Source organism: Hyperolius riggenbachi, chromosome 3 (genome assembly GCF_040937935.1).
Source record: "Hyperolius riggenbachi isolate aHypRig1 chromosome 3, aHypRig1.pri, whole genome shotgun sequence".
In the NCBI taxonomy this organism is placed as follows: Eukaryota; Metazoa; Chordata; class Amphibia; order Anura; family Hyperoliidae; genus Hyperolius; species Hyperolius riggenbachi.
The window spans coordinates 202,573,993-202,599,125 of NC_090648.1; the positions used below are offsets into that span (position 1 = coordinate 202,573,993).

At 43.5% G+C, this 25,133-nt stretch overlaps 1 protein-coding gene across 2 annotated transcripts in view; it reads left to right on the forward strand.

Annotated features, from left to right (window-relative positions):
• Positions 1 to 25,133, forward strand: part of ENTREP2 (endosomal transmembrane epsin interactor 2) — a 978,998-nt gene that overhangs the window by 857,240 nt on the left and 96,625 nt on the right. For both annotated transcript variants that reach the window (XM_068272537.1, XM_068272539.1), the window contains 2 exons: positions 14,941 to 15,016; positions 19,519 to 20,088. In XM_068272537.1, the coding sequence (XP_068128638.1) occupies positions 14,941 to 15,016; positions 19,519 to 20,088 (646 nt within the window). The remainder of the gene's footprint in view (positions 1 to 14,940; positions 15,017 to 19,518; positions 20,089 to 25,133) is intronic.

A 25,133-nucleotide genomic window follows, 5' to 3' on the forward strand; every position in this document is an offset into this window, starting at 1 on the left:
ACACGCCGCCGCCCGCTCGCCCAGAGATCAATGAACGGGAAAATCCATTCCCGTTCGTTGATCTAAGCCCCGCAATGATCAGCTGCTCTCCTATGGGCAGCGCGATCATTGTGAGAAAAAACTCACGTGTCCAGCCTCCTTATTCTTCCTCCAAGCTTCCGGAAGGAAGCTTGGAGGTCGCATTAAAACAAAAAGTTACTGTGGCCATCTTGTGGCCAAATAGTAAACTACACCCTACACATTTTTCACATACAAATAAATGACTTTTACACATAAAATTAACTCATTACCTCCCACACTCCCCATTTTTTTTTTTTTTTTGTAATTAAAAAAAAATTAAAAAATTTACAATTAAAAAAAATACATAAATAGTTACCTTAGGGACTGAACTTTTTAAATATTTATGTCAAGAGGGTATAACACTGTTACTTTATAAACTATGGGCTTGTAATTAGGGATGGACGCAAAACTGAAAAAAATGCACCTTTATTTCCAAATAAAATATTGGCGCCAAACATTGTGATAGGGACATAATTTAAATGGTTTTATAACCGGGACAAAAGGGCAAATACGTTTCATGGGTTTTAATTACAGTAGCATGCATTATTTAAAAACTATAATGGCCGAAAACTGAAAAATAATTATTTTTTTCCCCACATTTTTCCTATTTTCCCATTAAAACACATTTAGAAAAAAATAATTCTTGGCATAATGTCCCACCTAAAGAAAGCCTAATTGGTGGCGAAAAAAACAAGATATAGTTCATTTCATTGCGATAAGTAATAAGAAAGTTATAGACGAATGAATGGAAGGAGCGCTGAAAGGTGAAAATTGCTCTGGTGGTCAGGGGGTAAAACCCCTCAGTGGTGAAGTGGTTAAAATCGATTTTTCTCAAAAACTTCAAGGTCTTTTTGAAAAATTCTTTTTTTTTTTTTGACTATTCTCCTCAACATATGTAGCAATTTTGGTAATAATAGCATGTATGAGGGCTTTGCTATTCACCACCAAACTCTTCACAAAATTACGCATAAATTATGCATAATTACGAATGATTATACAAAATCAATTGAATTAACAATTTGTAATGATATATAGGTGTAATTACAAAAAAATAACGCAAAATTATGCACAATTGTAATTACCGTATTTTCCGCCGTATAAGACGCACTTTCCCCCCCCCCAAAATGGGGAGAAAAAGTCCCTGCATATTATACAGCAAATGCAGGGAATCCCCGACTTATGAACACCCGCCGATTCGAACCCCCGCCACGTCGGGATTCCCCGCATTTAGCTACATGTGTGGTCTGCTCTCCATATAATTTCTGTAGGGGCATGTATGTATGTATGTATGTGCTGCCCCTATGTGTTCCTGGCTCCCCCGTGTGGTCTAGGTCTGTGATCCCAGGAGCCACTGGTATAGTAAGATTGTGGCTGCTATGTTCATATGGGGGCAGCGCACACAAAAGCGGGGAGGGTGGCACAAATGAGCGGGAAGGGTAGAGCACAATTGCGGAGAGGGGAGCACACATATGCGGGAACCGACACAAGCAGGCAGGGGAGTGAGTCAGCGGACCACATGGGGGGAGCCAGGAACACATAGGGGCAGCACATACGTACATACATGCCCCTACAGAAATTATACGGAGAGCAGACCACACATGTAGCAGGGACACCTGAGGACACAAGGGGACACCTATGGACACATGGGAACAGCTATGGACACATGGGGGATAGCTATGGGCACATGGAGGACAGCTATGGACACATGGGGGACAGCTATGGACACATGGGGGGCAGCTATGGACACATGAGGGACAGCTATGGACACATGAGGGACAGCTATGGACACATGAGGGACAGCTATGGGCACATTGGGGACACCTAAGGGCACATTGGGGACACCTATGGGGGACACCTAAGGTCACATGGAGGACATTAATTGGGGGAGAACATCTACAAGACGCTCCAATATATAGGCACACCAGGTTTAGTATACATTTTTTTTATGGTGTTTTCCCTCTAAACCTAGGTGTGTCTTATATTCCAGAGCATCTTATACAGCGGAAAATACGGTAGCTGATTACAATCATGACTAGTTAGGAAATTAACTTCAGGTTTCATGCATTACTATGTAGAGGGAAGGCTCTGGATACCATAGATCCATCCTGGTCCTCAGTCTGTCCCGTCATTCCTGTGCTGTCCCTGATTGATATTGTTCGACCTGATAGTCCGGGCTTGTCCATGCACAAGATATGTACACTCATCTTTGGAGTTACTCTGAGATAAAAGTAGTTCTGAAGGCTGCCGGAGGAGTATTAAAAAACTATATAACTTAGCAGGTCTAATAACTTCAACCAGAGATGGCACAGGAACAACGGGATGGACAGAGGACCAGAAAGGCTCTATGGCAGGGGACTCAAACTCGCGGGCCATTTGCGGCCCTCGATACAATATTTTGTGCCCGCGCCGGCAAATGCTTCCTTATAGTTCGCTTCAGTGCTCCTAAGTAATCCGCCGCATCCCCGCCGCTAAACGAGGGCTGCAGAGCCCCCAAATCTCCCGGGGGGGTGGCAATCCGCCGGCATTTCCTGGAAGAGGCAGAGCTTTCAGCTTCAGCTCTGCCCCTCCTGATGTCAATCGCAGCGCATCGCCGCCTCTCCCCGCCCCTCTCACTCTTCCTTCACAAAGAGGGGCGGGGAGAGGCGGCTATGCGCCACGATTGACGTCAGGAGGGGCAGGGCTGAAGCTAAAAGCTCAGCCCCTTCCAGGAAATGGCGGCGGATTGCCCCCCAGGCAATTTGTGGGCTCTGCAGCCCTTGTTTTGTGGCAGGGACACGGCGGATTACTTATAATGGGAGCACTGAAGCGAACTATTAGTTCGCTTCAGTGTGAATTTGATTTTGAAATAAAAATCAACGCAAGGGGCAGGGAGGGGGGGGGGGGGGGGGTTGGGGGCTGGAGCTGCCGATTGACTTTTTTTGTGAAATCTCTTATGCGGCCCAGCCTCAACCTGACTTTGCCTCCTGCGGCCCCCAGGTAAATTGAGTTTGAGACCCCTGCTCTATGGTATCCGAGCCTTCCCTAAACATAGGTATGTATGAAACCTGAAGTGGGTTTCCTAACTTAAGATTTGTTTTAAGGCTAGGTGGTAATCTGGCACATTTGCTGTTCAAACAAAATGCAGATTTTGATTTTTCTTGTAAAGATCTAACTTTTTACTACTTCTTAAGCCCTCAAGACATCCAAGCTGGGTGACTTCACTAAACAAAAGAGAACCGATAGGGCCCCACCCATTTCTACTTCATTCTCACCAGATTTAACCTTGGGAGAAATATTACTTTTTGGGGTGTACAGATTTAACAGAAGACAACATCTGTATGTGTGGTTTGGGGTTTGCTTTTGTTTTATTTATTTTTTTCATTTTCTAGAACCAGGAGTGTGAAAGATGCTTTCACTTTATCAAAAATTAATTTCAATTTCTATCTACAACCACCTGTTATTTACTAGCAATGCCATACAATAACAAATGTTCTTACTTGCAGCAAAAAGCAACAGTACACTGTTTGGTACAGTTTGTTGAATTGCGTACCCCAAATTCACATTCCTTACAGTCTGAGCTTTCCATCTGCACAACCATTTTCTTTCCAAAGCTCCATCAGATCATCAGCTTCATTTCTCACACATCTATCAACACAAGAAAAGACTACAATATTTACTAAAACCATTACAATATACTGTATATAATTGTACTGGAGAGAATTGTTATTTGTCCACAAAATATTATATATATTCCCTTAATGGTCTTTGTATGTTGCTGAAGTAAAACTGTGACAAAAGACATTGCAAAATGAAATTTCTCATTAGTTTTGGGAAATTGAGGCCAGAACAAAATCCATTTGTTGCAATCATTAGAATAAAGTGTGGATATTAGGAGCACACTTTTTAACAGTGAGCTTCTGGGCATGTTAGTTTGTCAATTTTTCACATTAGCAGTGCCAGTAAACTTTGCGAAACCCGCATCAATATGGATTTGTCAGATCAAGTCACTTGACTCTGGTAATGATGTGTTTCTGTGCTTGACAATACGTTACCATTTGTGTTACCCAAACAGAGCTTCAGTAATGTAATGTAGATGAGGAGATGGTCCCAAATGAATATGCTTAATGTACTTATAAAAGCAGCTATGAAATGTTAAGTAGTAATGTGCAAAAAACTCAGCATCTTGAAACTTGGAGGCCATTATTGTGGAAAATGTCCAAATAATGTTCTGCTGTGAATAAATAATGTGGTATGCATGCATGTTATAAATAAATGTTCCAAAAGAAAAATACATTAAAGAAATAGAGATGTTTGCTATTTTTAATTAATTTTAATAATTTAACATTACTTTGTAATAATCATCATGATTTTCCAGTATAAATCGTTGGTTGTTACGATAAATAAATGTCAGTTAAATATATCATATAGGAGACACACACAGTGATATTTGAGAATTATTGGATTTACAAAAAGTGTGCAATAATTGTTTAAACTAAATTAGGCAGGTGCATAAATTTGAGCACCACAAACAAGAAATGAAATCAATATTTAGTAGATGTACTTTTTCCTCTGCATGAATGCCTTGGTGGATTGTGAGCAGTGTTTAGGGTTGTTGTCTTGTTGAAAGATCCAGCCCCGGCGCAGCTTCAGCTTTGTCACTGATTCCTGGACATTGGTCTCCAGAATCGGCTGATACTGAGTGGAATCCATGCATCCCTCAACTTTGACAAGATCCCCAGTCCCTGCACTGGCCACACAGCCCCACAGCATGATGGGACCACCACCATATTTTACTGTAGGTAGCAGGTGTTTTTCTTGGAATGCTGTGTTATTTTTCCTCCATGCAAAACGCCCCTTGTTATACCCAAATAACTCAATGTTAGTTTCATCAGTCCACAGCACTTATTCCAAAATGAAGCTGGCATGTCCAAATGTGCTTTAGCATACCTCAAGCGGCTCTGTTTATGCTGTGGGCGGAGAAAAGGCTTCCTCTGCATTAGTGTTGGGCGAACACCTAGATGTTCGGGTTCGCGAACGTTCGCCGAACATCGCCGCGATGTTCGGGTGTTCGACCCGAACTCCGAACATAATGGAAGTCAATAGGGACCCGAACTTTCGTACTTTGTAAAGCTTCCTTACATGCTACATACCCCAAATTTGCAGGGTATGTGCACCTTGGGAGTGGGTACAAGAGGAAAAAAAAATTAGCAAAAAGAGCTTATAGTTTTTGAGAAAATCGATTTTAAAGTTTCAAAGGGAAAACTGTCTTTTAAATGCGGGAAATGTCTGTTTTCTTTGCACAGGTAACATGCTTTTTGTCGGCATGCAGTCATAAATGTAATACATATAAGAGGTTCCAGGAAAAGGGACCGGTAACGCTAACCCATCACAGATGTTCATTGTTCATGTTACTTGGTTGGGGTCCGGGAGTGTTGCGTAGTCGTTTCCAATCCAGGATTGATTCATTTTAATTTGAGTCAGACGGTCTGCATTTTCTGTGGAGAGGCGGATACGCCGATCTGTGACGATGCCTCCGGCAGCACTAAAACAGCGTTCCGACATAACGCTGGCTGCCGGGCGAGCCAGCACCTCTATTGCGTACATTGCCAGTTTGTGCCAGGTGTCTAGCTTCGATACCCAATAGTTGAAGGGTGCAGATGGATTGTTCAACACAGCTATGCCATCTGACATGTAGTCCTTGACCATCTTCTCCAGGCGATCGGTGTTGGAGGTGGATCTGCACGCTTGCTGTTCTGTGTGCTGCTGCATGGGTGTCAGAAAATTTTCCCACTCCAAGGACACTGCCGATACCATTCCCTTTTGGGCACTAGCTGCGGCTTGTGTTGTTTGCTGCCCTCCTGGTCGTCCTGGGTTTGCGGAAGTCAGTCTGTCGGCGAACAACTGGCTAGAGGAGGGGGAGGATGTCAATCTCCTCTTTAAAGTCTCCACAAGGGCCTGCTGGTATTCTTCCATTTTGACCTGTCGGACTCTTTCTTCAAGCAGTTTTGGAACATTGTGTTTGTACCGTGGATCCAGAAGGGTATAAACCCAGTAATTGGTGTTGTCCAGAATGCGCACAATGCGTGGGTCGCGTTCAATGCAGTCCTAGGCCGAAGAGGTCATAGCCTAGGGTCACAAAAACCTGTTTATTTGGGCTATTTCAATGGTAGTGATGGTGACGTACATAAATCTCAGCTATGGCCGTTAGCAACGTCTGAATTTCACGAAATGTCTCATGCAGGTAGAAGACATATTATTAGACTTGGATTCGAAAGATGGGTTCCCTACATCTCTGCAAACTAGAGTTACAGGGGTCCAAAATTGGTAAAATCCCCCATAGACTTTCATTGCCTCCCTATTTCACTTTCCAAAATCTCACATCTTTTCAAAGGGCAATGGCTCAGCAGTACCAAATTTTCTAGCATTGTAGGGACCCTTAGGGGGAACATGACTGGTGAGTTTCGGGCCCCTAGGCCAAAGAGGTCATAGCCTAGGGTCACAAAAACCTGTTTATTTGGGCTATTTCAATGGTAGTGATGGTGACGTACATAAATCTCAGCTATGGCCGTTAGCAACGTCTGAATTTCACGAAATGTCTCATGCAGGTAGAAGACATATTGTTAGACTTGGATTCCAAAGATGGGGTCCCTACATCTCTGCAAACTAGAGTTACAGGGGTCCAAAATTGGTAAAATCCCCCATAGACTTTCATTGCCTCCCTATTTCACTTTCCAAAATCTCACATCTTTTCAAAGGGCAATGGCTCAGCAGTACCAAATTTTCTAGCATTGTAGGGACCCTTAGGGGGAACATGACTGGTGAGTTTCGGGCCCCTAGGCCAAAGAGGTCATAGCTTAGGGTCACAAAAACCTGTTTATTTGGGCTATTTCAATGGTAGTGATGGTGACGTACATAAATCTCAGCTATGGCCGTTAGCAACGTCTGAATTTCACGAAATGTCTCATGCAGGTAGAAGACATATTGTTAGACTTGGATTCCAAAGATGGGGTCCCTACATCTCTGCAAACCAGAGTTACAGGGGTCCAAAATTGGTAAAATCCCCCATAGACTTTCATTGCCTCCCAATTTCACTTTCCAAAATCTCACATCTTTTCAAAGGGCAATGGCTCAGCAGTACCAAATTTTCTAGCATTGTAGGGACCCTTAGGGGGAACATGACTGGTGAGTTTCGGGCCCCTAGGCCAAAGAGGTCATAGCCTAGGGTCACAAAAACCTGTTTATTTGGGCTATTTCAATGGTAGTGATGGTGACGTACATAAATCTCAGCTATGGCCGTTAGCAACGTCTGAATTTCACGAAATGTCTCATGCAGGTAGAAGACATATTGTTAGACTTGGATTCCAAAGATGGGGTCCCTACATCTCTGCAAACTAGAGTTACAGGGGTCCAAAATTGGTAAAATCCCCCATAGACTTTCATTGCCTCCCTATTTCACTTTCCAAAATCTCACATCTTTTCAAAGGGCAATGGCTCAGCAGTACCAAATTTTCTAGCATTGTAGGGACCCTTAGGGGGAACATGACTGGTGAGTTTCGGGCCCCTAGGCCAAAGAGGTCATAGCCTAGGGTCACAAAAACCTTTTTATTTGGGCTATTTCAATGGTAGTGATGGTGACGTACATAAATCTCAGCTATGGCCGTTAGCAACGTCTGAATTTCACGAAATGTCTCATGCAGGTAGAAGACATATTGTTAGACTTGGATTCCAAAGATGGGGTCCCTACATCTCTGCAAACCAGAGTTACAGGGGTCCAAAATTGGTTAAATTCCCCGATAGACTTTCATTGCCTCCCTATTTCACTTTCCAAAATCTCACATCTTTTCAAAGGGCAATGGCTCAGCAGTACCAAATTTTCTAGCATTGTAGGGACCCTTAGGGGGAACATGACTGGTGAGTTTCGGGCCCCTAGGCCAAAGATGTCATAGCCTAGGGTCACAAAAACCTGTTTATTTGGGCTATTTCAATGGTAGTGATGGTGACGTACATAAATCTCAGCTATGGCCGTTAGCAACGTCTGAATTTCACGAAATGTCTCATGCAGGTAGAAGACATATTGTTAGACTTGGATTCCAAAGATGGGGTCCCTACATCTCTGCAAACTAGAGTTACAGGGGTCCAAAATTGGTAAAATCCCCCATAGACTTTCATTGCCTCCCTATTTCACTTTCCAAAATCTCACATCTTTTCAAAGGGCAATGCCTCAGCAGTACCAAATTTTCTAGCATTGTAGGGACCCTTAGGGGGAACATGACTGGTGAGTTTCGGGCCCCTAGGCCAAAGAGGTCATAGCCTAGGGTCACAAAAACCTGTTATTTGGGCTATTTCAATGGTAGTGATGGTGACGTACATAAATCTCAGCTATGGCCGTTAGCAACGTCTGAATTTCATGAAATGTCTCATGCAGGTAGAAGACATATTGTTAGACTTGGATTCCAAAGATGGGGTCCCTACATCTCTGCAAACTAGAGTTACAGGGGTCCAAAATTGGTAAAATCCCCCATAGACTTTCATTGCATCCCTATTTCACTTTCCAAAATCTCACATCTTTTCAAAGGGCAATGGCTCAGCAGTACCAAATTTTCTAGCATTGTAGGGACCCTTAGGGGGAACATGACTGGTGAGTTTCGGGCCCCTAGGCCAAAGAGGTCATAGCCTAGGGTCACAAAAACCTGTTTATTTGGGCTATTTCAATGGTAGTGATGGTGACGTACATAAATCTCAGCTATGGCCGTTAGCAACGTCTGAATTTCACGAAATGTCTCATGCAGGTAGAAGACATATTGTTGGACTTGGATTCCAAAGATGGGGTCCCTACATCTCTGCAAACCAGAGTTACAGGGGTCCAAAATTGGTAAAATCCCCCATAGACTTTCATTGCCTCCCTATTTCACTTTCCAAAATCTCACATCTTTTCAAAGGGCAATGGCTCAGCAGTACCAAATTTTCTAGCATTGTAGGGACCCTTAGGGGGATCATGACTGGTGGGTTTTGCCACTGCTGAGCCATTGCCCTTTGAAATAGTGTGAGATTTTGGAACGGTAAATAGTAGGCCCAATGAAAGCCTATGGGGGATTTTACCAATTTTGGACCCCTGTAACTCTGGTTTGCAGAGATGTAGGGACCCCATCTTTGGAATCCAAGTCTAACAATATGTCTTCTACCTGCATGAGACATTTCGTGAGATTCAGACGTTGCTAACGGCCATGGCTGAGATTTATGTACGTCACCATCACTACCATTGAAATAGCCCAAATAAACAGGTTTTTGTGACCCTAGGCTATGACCTCTTTGGCCTAGGGGCCCGAAACTCACCAGTCATGTTCCCCCTAAGGGTCCCTACAATGCTAGAAAATTTGGTACTGCTGAGCCATTGCCCTTTGAAAAGATGTGAGATTTTGGAAAGTGAAATAGGGAGGCAATGAAAGTCTATGGGGGATTTTACCAATTTTGGACCCCTGTAACTCTAGTTTGCAGAGATGTAGGGACCCCATCTTTGGAATCCAAGTCTAACAATATGTCTTCTACCTGCATGAGACATTTCGTGAAATTCAGACGTTGCTAACGGCCATAGCTGAGATTTATGTACGTCACCATCACTACCATTGAAATAGCCCAAATAAACAGGTTTTTGTGACCCTAGGCTATGACCTCTTTGGCCTAGGGGCCCGAAACTCACCAGTCATGTTCCCCCTAAGAGTCCCTACAATGCTAGAAAATTTGGTACTGCTGAGCCATTGCCCTTTGAAAAGATGTGAGATTTTGGAAAGTGAAATAGGGAGGCAATGAAAGTCTATGGGGGATTTTACCAATTTTGGACCCCTGTAACTCTAGTTTGCAGAGATGTAGGGACCCCATCTTTGGAATCCAAGTCTAACAATATGTCTTCTACCTGCATGAGACATTTCGTGAAATTCAGACGTTGCTAACGGCCATAGCTGAGATTTATGTACGTCACCATCACTACCATTGAAATAGCCCAAATAAACAGGTTTTTGTGACCCTAGGCTATGACCTCTTCGGCCTAGGACTGCATTGAACGCGACCCACGCATTGTGCGCATTCTGGACAACACCAATTACTGGGTTTATACCCTTCTGGATCCACGGTACAAACACAATGTTCCAAAACTGCTTGAAGAAAGAGTCCGACAGGTCAAAATGGAAGAATACCAGCAAGCCCTTGTGGAGACTTTAAAGAGGAGATTGACATCCTCCCCCTCCTCTAGCCAGTTGTTCGCCGACAGACTGACTTCCGCAAACCCAGGACGACTAGGAGGGCAGCAAATAACACAAGCCGCAGCTAGTGCCCAAAAGGGAATGGTATCGGCAGTGTCCTTGGAGTGGGAAAATTTTCTGACACCCATGCAGCAGCACACAGAACAGCAAGCGTGCAGATCCACCTCCAACACCGATCGCCTGGAGAAGATGGTCAAGGACTACATGTCAGATGGCATAGCTGTGTTGAACAATCCATCTGCACCCTTCAACTATTGGGTATCGAAGCTAGACACCTGGCACAAACTGGCAATGTACGCAATAGAGGTGCTGGCTTGCCCGGCAGCCAGCGTTATGTCGGAACGCTGTTTTAGTGCTGCCGGAGGCATCGTCACAGATCGGCGTATCCGCCTCTCCACAGAAAATGCAGACCGTCTGACTCAAATTAAAATGAATCAATCCTGGATTGGAAACGACTACGCAACACTCCCGGACCCCAACCAAGTAACATGAACAATGAACATCTGTGATGGGTTAGCGTTTCCGGTCCCTGTTTATTGAACCTCTCATCTGTATTAAATTTATGACTGCATGGCGACAAAACGCAAATTGCTATCCGCACGCTTCTTGTCCTCATGCAAGGCCTGGGTTGTTGTGTCTCAAAGCGTGGCCTTCTCCTCCTGCGCCGCCCTCCTCCTGTTCCATCACGTGTGCTGCTGCTGGGTTAGCGTTACCGGTCCCTTTTCCTGGAACCTCTCATCTGTATTACATTTATGACTGCATGCCGACAAAAAGCATGTTACCTGTGCAAAGAAAACAGACATTTCCCGCATTTAAAAGACAGTTTTCCCTTTGAAACTTTAAAATCGATTTTCTCAAAAACTAAAAGCTCTTTTTGCTAAAAAAAATTTCCTCTTGTACCCACTCCCAAGGTGCATATACCCTGTGAATATGGGGTATGTAGCATATAAGGAGGCTTTACAAAGCACGAAAGTTTGGGTCCCCATTGACTTCCATTATGTTCGGAGTTCGGCTCGAACACCCGAACATCGCGGCCATGTTCTACCCGAACCCGAACATCTAGATGTTCGCCCAACACTACACGTGACCCGTTCGGCCAATCACAGCGCTAGCCGAACGTTCGGGTAACGTTCGGCCATGCGCTCTTAGTTCGGCCATATGGCCGAACAGTTTAGCCGAACACCATCAGGTGTTCGGCCGAACTCGAACATCACCCGAACAGGGTGATGTTCTGCAGAACCCGAACAGTGGCGAACACTGTTCGCCCAACACTACTCTGCATCAGTCTTGCATACAGCATCTCCTTGTGTAAAGTGTGCGGAATGGTTGAACGATGTACAGTGACCCCGTCTGCAGCAAAATGATGTTGCAGGGCTTTGGTGCTGGTCTGTGGGTTGACTCTGACTGTTCTCACCATTTGTCGCTTCTGTTTATGCAAGATTTTTCTTGGTCTACCACTTCGAGCCTTAACTTGAACTGAGCCTGTGGTCTTCCATTTCCTCAATATGTTCCTAACTGTGGAAACAGACAGCTGAAATCTCTGAGACAGCTTTCTGTATCCTAAACCATGATGGTGAACAATCTTTGTCTTCAGGTCATTTTAGAGTTGTTTTGAGACCCCCATGTTGCTACCTCTATGTTTTCTTCAGAGAAATTAAAAGAGGAGGGAAACTTACAATTGACCCCCTTACATTTTCTTTCTCATAATAGGATTCAACTGTGTATGTAGGTCAGGGGTCACTAAGCTTACCAAGCCAATTTGAGTTCCAATAATTAGCTATAAATAAAATGACATCAAATGATTAAAATGTATGAACCTGCCTAATTGTATTTAAACAATTATTGCACACTTTCTGTAAATCCAATAAACTTCATTTCACTTCTCAAATATCATTGGGTGTGTCTCCTATATGATATATTTAACTGACATTTTTTTATCATTACAACCAAGGATTCATACAGGAAAATCATGACGATTAACAAGGCTGCCCAATGTAACGATTTGTGTCAGCAAATAACAGAATTCTGATTATAGGCGATCTGCAGTATCACCTATAATGCAGATGTATACCTGATTATATGGTGATCTGCAGAATCACCTATAATACTGGTGTATCAGAAGCTGTGGTGACAACAAATAGCAATGTGATTTGGTGCAACAGTAGTACTGATAGGTTTAGCAATACCTCACCAGAGGAGCTGGTGGGTACTAACAGTACAGCGCCCCTCACCAGAGTCAAGGGCCATCTGGTGAGAGTAGAGAGGTCAGACAGATCGGGTTTGGCAACAGACAGACAGATGCAGTACAAAATCGGAAGGCAGAGACTGGAAGGTATAAACAGGCAGAGTCAGCAGCAAGATCAGATGGGCAAAGGTACAGAATCACTGAGCAGAAGAATAGTCAGAACGAGCCAGAGTCATGCACAAATAATGCACAGTAGTATAATGATTAAAAGTATCAAACAATTCCTATCTTGTGTGAAATCCCCGGTTTCCTCCCGGATCAAAGCACACCGGAACTATCTAAGGGTCTGAGCACTAACAAGAAGTATTCGCAACAGCAGACAAGTTGCTAGTGAATCAGCTAGGCTTTTGAAGCAGAGGAGACCCATCAGGCACGTTCGCTCCTATCAGCCAATGAGAAGCGGCGAGCGTCTCCTCTGACATCAGCCGACCGGCCTGTCAGCTGACACGCCTCCTCCCCGCATAAAGGTCCTGTCTGTGCGCGCACGCACGCGACAAAGCAAACCTATGTGCAACTGACAGACCCGTCCTCGGCATGCTAGACGCCCAAGGCACAGATACAACGCTAGACAGGGAGCTGGAGGCAGCTGCGGTAGTAGCGCTATTCACCGCGGCTGCCTCTCCAACATTTGTTACACCCAAACCTTCGCACCCCACTGTGTATGTATGTATGTATGTATGTATGTATGTATGTATGTATGTATGTATATATATATATATATATATATGTATATATGTATATATATATATATATATATATATATATATATATATATATGTATATATGTATATATATATATATATATATATATATATATATATATATATATATATATACACACATACCCTGCAGCACTGTCCACTGTTAAGAGCAAAAGTAACCTTTCTCAGCCATTTCCACCTTGCCTCCTGGATACTGTCCTCAGTGTGCTGTACTTGACTTCTATGTACTTCTGTGTGCCTTCTGTTTGCCTCAACTGGAGGGTATATGTTAGTAATGGTTTGCGTGCTTTACACCATTTTTTAAAGATGTAACTCCAAGAGAGGTAAATGCTGAAAATGCAATTCTTATTGGAAAGTTCATAAATTAATGACAATACTGTAACTAGGGGAATGATATTGGTTTTGGAAAATGGAAACACAATGGAAAATTACATATGCCCATCAGGTAGACTCTCTCAAAACATCTTATTTTACAAACTGAAAATGCAACAAACTTACAATGTATTGCAATGAAAATGCAATGAACTTATGTACAGGTATAAAGAAATAGCCTCCCTGATACCTTTTTGCTAAATATACTCTCAAACTCTGAGCTTGGCTGATGAATCCTTTTCCTTGTCATTCACTGTACAGTGCGGGAAAAACATAGCCTTTCTTAAACTTAAAGCCTACAAAGCAATCTGACAGGTGAAATGCTGAACAAATAGCACATGGTCCTTTGTAAAAATTTTCCTGATGAAAAGGGGGAAAATCAATGTTTTAATATTTAGTCTAATAAATAAATAAAATATGAGAACATCACTTTGGATCCAAATGAAAGTAGAGTCTAGGTTTTGGTGCATATACCTCAGTGGGCACTTGTGTTGAACTCAAGTGGTATTGAATTTATCACAGTCAACTCATTATAGCAAGTTTTAAAATTAAAAAACATGCCATAAACATATATCAACAAGCCCGAATAAATATTTTAGATAATTAAATGTATAAAAAAATATATATTCAAACATAAACTTATTTGAGTTTCCCATTTTTACCTCCTCCAAAAACAGTCACTTTGGTCATGCACTGTCGTTTCTATGTCCTGTTGTATTTATGTGTCTCCAGACTTCCTCTACATTCTGTTCTTCATTGCCAACCCAGAGTGCAGCACTTACATGCAGAACACAGTGGCTACAGACAGTGGTGGAGAGAGGTAGGGGGTGAGGCATTTTCTGTGATGGCATTGAACTTATTTAGTATGTGACATCATTACAATATTCCAGAAGGCCCCAATTTCTTTTTTTGTTCAGAGCCATATTTTATCTCAAATTAGCTCTGTCTGTCCTTTCTGAAGCACTAATAAAAGTCTGCATGGATCATTTGGTGCTTGTCTAAAAGTTATAGCTGAAATAATTTAATTAATATCAATTAAATATTAATTAGTAACATTTAGTCATACTTTTACCAAAAATAACAAAGTGCGAGCATTAGTTAGGTTAATACATGATTGAAAAATTAATAATTTCCTATTGAGTAATACACTATATAGCAAGAAAAACTGTGTTGCCTCACTGTCTGAGATAAAATTACTCTGGACTTATTAAATTAAATGTAATGATTTAAATAATTAGAGTTCTCATTTCTGCTAAAACAGGAGAAGAAATTAATATAAATACAAATGTATGTTGTGTTTTCACAGGGTCCCAGCATAGACCAGCAGGAGACAGAATCCAGTCTCGGTGACAGAAATACCACAGCTGGCTACAGCACACAAGGTTTGAATAGTGAATTTATTATTCATATATATCCATAAGCCAGTCTGTCTTTCTCTCTTTGGGCCATATCCTATTAACCTTTCTCCTGTGCTTTCTCAAAGTAGATATTTTCAAACCTTTTCAATGAAATACCTTTAAAGCTTCCACCAAACAAGAAATTACTAAGATTTAGTTTGATATAATCTTTTTACCTACTTTTTAGTACTTTTTCCATTGCTAAGTGTTGAAAAATACTTTTTTTTAGATAAGATGAAAAATGGTCTCCTTGGAAAAAACTCAAGAGAAATGTTAATAGGATATGGCCCTTTATCTCTCTCTCCCTCTCAAATGCAAAATTGCTTCATTGGCGGTACTAAGATACATATGGGCATTGCAAAAGAAGGATGCAGGGATATCAAAGGGGTTGTGTCCTGGGGTGTGGAAGAGGAATAAATGTCTGTGGACATTATCAGGTTAGAAATCATTATGTTCCTCTCAGTTTCTGGCATGCTGTGAATGATTTAGTGTGCAGCAACTGTCAAAGTGGCATTAGAACAACTCAATCTTAAAGAGACTCTGTAACATCAAAAACATCCCCTGGGGGGTACTCACCTCGAGTGGGGGAAGCCTCCGGATCCTAATGAGGCTTCCCACGCCGTCCTCTGTCCCACGGGGGTCTCGCTGCAGCCCTCCGAACAGCCGGCGAAAGACCCGACTGTCAGTTCAATATTTACCTTTGCTGGCTCCAGCGGGGGCGCTGTGGCTGCTTTCGGCTCCGAACTACACGGAAATACCCGATCTCAGTCGGGTCCGCTCTACTGCGCAGGCGCTGGAAACTTGTAATTGTAAAGAGTCTGTTTTTTGTCACATTGACATTTTAGACCATGAAATGTATGCTACCCAAACCCTTTGTGTCAGCTATGAAAGGGAGAAAGGAACAAGGGAAGAGGTAAGAGTGAGGTAGGTGGTGGTGGTGCACCTTCAGGGATTGTGGCAAGGATAGTGCTACAACCTTCACAATCAGTACAAGAGAGTACATTTATGGAACACAGTTGTATTGTTCTTGGGTTTTCAGTATGTCACATGTGGCGTGTGAAGGGAGTTTGTTTTTTCAGCATATTACAAAAAATGGTCTATTACCTTTCCTGGAATAGTTCAGAAAATCTCTGAAGAATACTGCATTCTATAAAGTTACCTAAATACTTTCAATCAGGTGACTCTAAATCCCTCAGGAGACAGTTTGGAGCCTACTTCTGTACAGATGCGTTACTAGCCTAGAAACCTGCACACAGCAATTTTACTGCTATTTAATGAATAAGCCCCATGTTATCTTAACCACTTCCACACCATGAAATGTTGTGCTGATCTGTGCTGCGTGGGCTCTCCAGCCCACAGCACAGATCAGCTAGCAGCCAGGGCGATCAGACTTCCCCCCTTTTTTCCCCACTAGGGGGATGTCCTGCTGGGGGGGTCTGATCGCCGCCGGCTGCTTGCGCTTGCGGGGGGGGGGGCTCTTCAAAGCCCCCCTCCGCAGCGCTTCCTGGCCTCCTTCCCCTTCCCTCCCTCTCCCTCCCCCTGTGAGCGGCGCAGGACGGATTTCCGTCCTGCGCCTGATGGGATAGGCTTTAGCCTATCAGATGCCGGTGATCCCCGGCCAATCAGAGGCCGGGGATCGCCGATCTCCTCTACGGCGCTGCTGCGCAGCAGCGCCGTATACATGTAAACACCGGGGAAGATCTTCCCCGTGTGTTTACATTTACCCTGCGAGCCGCCGATCGGCTCGCAGGGTGTTCACGGAGACACCCTCCGTGAACTGACATGGAACGTTTCCATGGTATACACTTCAGGATTCAGGGGCGTGTATATACGCTCCGAGAATCCGGAAGTGGTTAAATACCTTTTGTCTACACAATTGCAATGCCTTTCCATAGCCATCTCAGTGTTTGACCTTGTTCTGACCTACTAGTATAAACAACCATCTCTCAGGGAAGCTTCAGAGGAAGACATAAGGTTTTACTGTGTGGGGCAGCAAAAATCACTCAGTAATACCAGTTCTGCAAATATGACAACTTCCATAATTTCCAGAAAGTGACATGGTAGACCTATGAGACAGAAACAACTGATTCAACAGCATAGTAAGCAAGGTGCAAAGACAGTGTGCTCTTGTAAAATAACGTATGTCAGATCAGGGGCATAGCTAGAAATCATGGGGCCCCATAGCAAAATTTTGATTGCCGCCCCCCCCCCCCCCCCCCCAAAAAAAAATTATAAAGTTTCCTTTGAGCCCCAGGTTTAGGTAGCCACAGTATCACTAAAGGCACTCACAGTATGGGTAGGCAGAAGGGCCCCCAATATAAGTAGCTCAAGAATAGGTAGCCAGATTATCCCCCCAAGGTATAAGTTGCCAGATACACTGGGGTTTGTTCAAACATTATAAGCTAAAGACTAAAGCTAAAATTGCACAACAGGACCCTCGCACGCAGCCTCTGGTCGCTGGACTTCGGGCATAGCGCTTGCTAAGCTACCACCTCCACTCCACACTAGAGGTGTGGATAGTGAGCTGGAAGAAGTGGTGGGTCCCCTCTCAAGTAGACTAACGCTGACAAGTGTACATGGATCCTATGAATAACATGGGATCTGTGCACATGTACGTCTGATGCGGCAATAGGATTTTTGGCTAGTCAGAAATGGGGCCTAACAGACACAGGCAGAATCAACTGACCAAATCAAGCTAAAATAATCACTAGATATAAACCATCTAGATAAAAAAGCAGAAAGAAAGTGTATAAAGCATGTACTAAGATGACTTGCTGCAGTATAATGCTCTCCTACAGAAAAACAGTCAAATGCATAAGAAGACAAATGCAAACTCAAACTAAGAAAAGTGCATATTGCAATTTATGAGAATCCAAATCCATAAAACAATCAGACCTGGCTCACTCAGAGGTGCAGGAGTCAATAGGAAATAAAAATGTACCCAGAAGGAAACTAGCAAAACAAAATGCAGCAAACTACTCAGGCAGAAGAAACAGCATGGAGATCAAAGAAAGTGCAGCAGTGAAAGGGTGAATAGCTGCAACGGAGGAAAACAGATAAGACACAGTGCACAGAAAGGGTTTATTAGTTGCCAGATAATCTAGCAAGTGAAATGAGGAGAGCAGAGAAACAAACTACAAAGTGAAACTTACAGAAGGGGAAGAACTGTCATGAATTGTGCTGCCTGGATCCGCAACAGCAGCAGCCACTCCTCCCTGGCCGGAACTATATAGATTTATTGTCAGGTGGCCAGGGAGGTATACATACGCCACTGGTGGGAATAGTCCCCATTTTCATGCCTGCTCCACTTAGCAAGGGGGGAGGGAAGGGATGCGTCCATATGGCTAAATGTTTTGAGAGGGAAGGAGGGCATAGGGAGATGGTTATTGTTAAGTATTCAGTTACTTATATAAAAATGGAGTCTTCTGCAGTTGGGACTAGGCACCAGAGCAATTTTCACCTTTCAGCGCTCCTTCCATTCATTCGTCTATAACTTTATCATTACTTATCACAATGAAATGAACTATATCTTGTTTTTTCCGCCCCCAATTAGGCTTTCTTTAGGTGGGTCATTATGCCAAGAATTATTTTATTCTAAATGTGTTTTAATGGGAAAATAGGAAAAATGTGGGAAAAAATTAATTATTTTTCAGTTTTCGGCCATTATAGTTTTTAAATAATGCATGCTACTGTAATTAAAACCCATGAAATGTATTTACCTTTTGTCCCGGTTATAACACCTTTTAAATTATGTCCCTATCACAATGTTTGGTGCCAATATTTTATTTGGAAATAAAGGTGCATTTTTTTCAGTTTTGCGTCCATCCCTAATTACAAGCCCATAGTTTATAAAGTAACAGTGTTGTACCCTCCTGACATAAATATTTAAAAAGTTCAGTCCCTAAGGTAACTATTTATGTATTTTTTTTAATTGTACATTTTTTTTTTAATTAAAAAAAATGAGGAGTGTGGGAGGTAATGAGTTAATTTTTTTGTGTTTAAGTAATTCATTTGTATGTGAAAAATGTTTAGGGTGTAGTTTTACTATTTGGCCACAAGATGGCAACAGTAACTTTTTGTTTAATGCGACCTTCAAGCGTCCTTCCGGACGCTTGGAGGAAGTACTAGGAGGCTGGGTAAGTTGTTTTTTTTCACAATGATCGCGCTGCTTAACGGAAAAGCAGCGGATCATTGCGGGGCTTAGATCAACGAACGGGAATGGATTTTCCCGCTCATTGATCTCCGGGCGAGCGGCGGGCGGTGTGTTTACCCGCGGGAGTGCGCGCGTAGAGCGAGCCGGAGCGCGGGCAGCGGCGGGAGCGCGGAAAGTACGGATTTCTCCGTCCCTGGGGGTTAAAGGATGGAAAAAGGGACGGAGAAATTCGTACGGGCGGGGGTAAAGTGGTTAAGCATCAGCCCTCCATAAAATGAGTTCCAGATCTTATTGTGTGTAGATTAATGTGTTTTTGTGTGTGTTTGTATTACAGTGTCTGTGGATAGCACTTCAATTCTGGTGTCTGAAGTGGTGGATATTCCAGCCCACAGCTGCTCTTCAGAAGATCTCTGTTCTTTAGAAGTTCAGAGCTCCTTACGTTCTGCAGACTTCTCACCATACAGCACTATACGTACAGCAGCCACAGGAAGTAGCTGTGCCAGCTTGGAGCATAGTCTGCGCTGCGGCCTTCACCACACAAGCTCACCTGATGATGATGGAAGCAGAGTCTCTACAGATAGGTCTCAGAAGCAAGACTGTGACAGTTATATGCAGTCCAGATCCTTGGATTCTTCCACTGAAAATTTCAACACGCCAGAAAGAGAATCTCAACTTTCTACAAAAGAAAGGAAGTTGTCTCATATACCTATAAAAATGTGCTGTGGTGTATTTAGCCAACAGCCTGGACAAACCTTACCATCACCTACTACCTTACCTGTGAGTCCAGCACCACACCCAGGACGCCTAGAAAAGACTACCCAGCAATATCATGCCAGAAAATACCGCATTGCCAATATAGTCCGGTCTACTAGTGACCCCATTTCCTGCACCTCCAGCACAGAAGGTAAATGTAATTATGTGATAGTAAAGCATTAAGCCAGCTAATCAAAACCTGGATCAATTTTACATTGAATTCATTATTATGCAGAAGGTTTTGCTATTTTAGACAACAAGGCTTTTTGTATATTTTATAAATATACCACCACTGGTGTTTGCAATGCTAAATTTGCTTTTCCCTCAGTATATACATTTAGGCAGATATCTTAAAGAGAAACTTGTAACGATTGTGGAATTATCTCCGTGATCAGCGCACAGGATGCGCGCTGACACGGCGGAAATCCTCCACAAGCGTATGAAAGGAGAGAACCCAGCTTTGGTGCAAAGCACCAATAGAGTGAAATTCCTGTCGGCAGATGGAGCTGTGGAGTGCAGAGGAACAGATCCTCTGCCCTGCCACAGATGCCAGATAGGAATTGTACGAAGGGAAGCAACGCAGGGCAAGATAGCCCTTAAAGAGAGAGAGTAAAGCGACAGAGTGTATGTATGTCCACCAATCTAGTCACCACCCAGCGACGATAAACAAACAACCATGAAGATCAGGTGAGAAGGCAATCGCAAGAGATGGTGATTGCTAACAGCGACACAAGACAGAATAAGCACAGAGGAGGAATGTATGTATGTCCACCAATCTGGTCGCCAACCTGCGACAGTGAACACACAACAGAGGAAACCAAGTGAGAATGCAATCGCAAGAGAAGTGATTGCGAATGAGAATGAGTACAGGGACAGAATGTATGTGTGTGCACCAATCTAGTGGCCAACCCACGATGGTGCACACACAACAGCAGAAACAGAGTAGGAACGCAATAGCGAGAGAGGCGATTGCCAGAGGTGACACAAGACTAAGCAGAGGTAAACCCAGGAGCAGAGCAAAGGCACAGCAAATAACAACGAGAATGATAAGGAAAATAGCAAACGCTAACTAAACACGAACACCACACTCATTCGCAACAGCAAACGCGTTTACAGCGCGGTTTCCGCATGAAAAGCGCAACAGAGACAAGCACGCCACCCTAACTAGCCACAAGTAACACAAATGAGCACAAACAGACAAGACAGACAAATGAGGTAGCCAGTAGCAACCGCTGCTCCAGCTTACACTCCAGGAACTCAGATCAGAAGGATCCACAGCCGCTACCGCTAGAGGCTAGTGCGATCCAAACAAGACAGAGCGATTCGCTATCAACGACAGGACAGAATAGGCAGTACAAATTATGGTCAATGGTCAAACAGCTGTCTGCCTGTGCAGCCAGCTGAGCGGATCATTACAAAACTGTAGTGAAAATAATGTAATAAATACAAATGCTTATTTTTCTTTAGTATTGTCAGGTGCAACTCTGCGGAATGTTTGCTTCTGAGAATTCCTAAGCCACTGAAAATAGTGCTTGGTCTCCCAGAATGCCCCGGAAGGAGAATTCCACATAGCTAAAAAGCCTAGGGTTAGCATTACTGATAAGGTGGATGTGACGAGTGAGTGCCACAACTCAGATGTCTGATCACTAGTGATCTGTGGAATCACCAACAATGCAGACGCTATACCCGATTATGTGTGATCCACAGAATCACCAATAATGCCAGTATAGCAAGACTGAGAGCAGAATGTGTAGTGATTAGTGTAACCGTAACTATAATGCTTTAATGAGGCCTCACCAGAGGGGCTGGTGAGGTAGGAACAGTACACTGCGTGTGTACTAACGTACAACCTCCAGCAAGCTGGGGAAACAATACTGAAAAGACTGAATCTCTCGAGGAGCGGGTGATTCAGACAATACTGCAGGCAACAGAGAGGTGAGTATCAGTACAGAATCGTGAGACAAGAGAGTAAACGGTAATCAGGCAGAGGTTCAGCAACGGGTAGGCAGATAGGCGAAAGTACAGGATCAGAAGACAGGATCAGGGTCAGAGTAATAGCTAAGAGTTATACACAAGAGATCAATACAGAAGCAATAACCTAGTCTGGGTGTGAAATCCGTAGCGTCAACACCCGGGAACTAGTCTAAACAAATAGCAATAACAGAGTAGCAACATCCTAAACTTGGGGGTGAGGTCCTTGGTCCCAACCCCCTGGAACTGGTCTAAAGTATAACAGAGCAATGAGACAACAATCCTAATCTTGGGGGTGAGGTCCTTGGTCTCAACCCCCTGGGACTAGTCTAAAGTATAGCAGAGTAATAGCAATATCCTAATCTAGGTGTGAAATCCTTGGCATCACACCTGGAATCTAATCTGACAGATAACAGAGCAATAGCAATATCCTAATCTAGGTGTGAAATCCTTGGCATCACACCTGGGATCTAATCTGACAGATAACAGAGCAATAGCAATATCCTAATCTAGGTGTGAAATCCTTGGCATCACACCTGGGATCTAATCTGACAGATAACAGAGCACTAGCAATATCCTAATCTAAAGGTCTGAGCGCTGACACATAAGCATTCACGACAACAGTCAAGGACAGAGTAACAATTCCTGGTTTAAATACTGAAAGCAGATTCAAGCAGCCCCGCCCGAGGGGCTGAGACAGCCTGCAAGGTAGATTGACAGGTGGAAATCAGCTGACCACAATGTCAGCTGATCTGTCTCCTCCGCCCATAAAGGTCCTTTTGCTCCATGCGCAGGCGTGTGGATTTAAGATGCTGTGCAAGAGAGATTCCTGCCCCCCTGAGTCGGGAAGCGACACCCGGGATGGCGTGGCCGCAGAGGTGACATCAGGTGTGAGAGCAGCTGCGCTGCTTTCCCCCACAGAGGTAACGTCTTCGATCGTTACAGTGGAGAAGCAGTAAATTTGGGCACATGAGGCAAGTGGACAATAAGGGTGCCACCATTGACTCTCATGTTAAATATAGTTTGATGGGCGCCCAATGGAAAATGTGGGCGCTCAGTGAATATATAATAATGTTTACAATGGGCGGCGGCTGAATAATAACGTTTACAATGGGCACCCGGGGGAATAATAACGTTTACAAACATACTTACCATAGTTATAGCGTCTATGTACATAAAGTTTAATAACAAAATCGATATTCTCTGGAAAATAAAAATATCCCTCAAATAACTAAGTATATTGATTTCAAGCATATGCATATCATGTGTTTCTGACTTTGTTGTCAGATCTGACAAGACTAGCTGCATGCTTGCTTCTGGTGTTATTTAGTGACTACTGCAGCCAAATAGAGATGGCCCGGACGGTTCGCCGGAGAACTTGTTTGCGCAAACTTAGCTGGTTCGAGTTTGCGGTGTACCGCGAACACTTCACGGGTTTCACCCGCCCCCTATACTACATCATTGGGCTAAACTTTGACCATCTACATCCCAGTCAGCAGACACATGGCAGCCAATCAGGCTGCACTCCCTCCTGGAGCCCCCCTCCCCCTTATGAAAGGCAGTAACGTCAGCCATGTTCTCACTCTGTGTGTTGCTGTATTAGTGAGAGAAGGGAGAGACATTGGAGAGATAGGGAAAACAATAGTTAGTAGGTCTGTTAGCTTGCTCCTTGCTGATATTTGTTGATGAAATGCACTCCAAAACTGCTCTTTTGAGAGCTAATGTTCTTCTGGTGTTTTTTTGTGTGTGTGTTTGTGTGTGTGTGTGTGTGTGCCGCTGACACTGCATATACAGCCCTGTCTGTAACAGCTGGCCCATGCTAATTGCTGTACTGTGTCAGGCCCAGCACATTCAGTGCATACATTTCACTGCCTCTGTGTGACTGCACTTTGTATTATACCACCAGCAGTCAGGTCAAAAAAGTGTTCAGTACCTCACCTTTATCAAAATGAATGAGGCATGGATCCCGGAGTGCTACTGCCTGCCCAAAGACTACGTCAGTCCCCACACACAGCATCTCTGCCTGCATGCCGTGTGACTGCCTGCCCCAAGACTAAGTCAGTCCCCACAGCATTTCTGTCTGCAGGCCACTTGACTTCCTTCTCCACCACCACCAACAGGGTCCAGGACTCCAGGAGGATTCCTGAATTTTTATGGCCACTGCTGCTAGCAAAAATAATAATAATTTTTCTAGTGCGTGTACATGCCTAATTTTTCTGGCTGCACTGCAGCTGCAACACCAAAACAAAAGGCATGTACATGTGTCAATTCCCCTTCATGATCGTTACCTTGGCGCGGTGAAGGGGCTTGCGGATCACAATGAAGCAATGACCGGCTATATGAGTGTGCTGGGGGGCACATCTGACCCAAGATAATAAGGTCGTTGCTTTATTGTGGACAGTTGTTCTGTCATTGAGCTACCTCAGCGAGACCATATGGGCTTGAAAACCGCCATCGCCTGCACTCTTGCCATCGTGCACACCAGTCCAGCACGGTCATCACTACACAAACAGCTGTTTGCGGTGCGTTACACAGTGAGTTTGGTCTGTCAGTGTGAAGCAGTACACTAATTACACTAAGGGCCTTTACACACTGCTGCGCTTGCGCTGCGTTTTTAAAAATGCATGCGTTTTTAAAATCGCAAGGTCTTTTGAAAAATAATGAAAATCGTGATGATCAGTACACACTGGTGCGATGCGTTTTTAGAAAAACGCAATCGCAGTGTCTGCTGTGCTTTTTTAAGCGCAGCGCTTGAAAAACACATGAAAAAAACGCAATGCAATGCGATTCCATTGCGTTTTCAGAAGTCAGTATCCCAGAAGACTCCGCAATTTCCTGATTCCTGTTGAAATGTAAACTAGAAAAAAAACAAAGGATTCTTTAGCCAATCAGCAATTACAAGAAAAGCGCGAATGCATCAAAAACGCAGGCAAAACCGCATGCTTTTTAAAAAAAAACGCCATGCACTTGCAATTTAAAAACGCATGCGCTCGTGATTTTGCTTGCGTTTTTCAGTGTGTACAGGCCCTAACTGCTGATCCATGTATACACACGCAATATGTTTTCAAGCACTTTAGACCTCCAATTTAGCAATGCAATGTAATTTCTGCCTTTTAGGGATTATAACCCTGCTCTGCGTCAAATTAATTAATTAAGTAATTTCTTCAGGACTTTTGGCATGTATCCCACTCCGCCATGACCCCCTTCAGGTGTTAGAACCCTTGA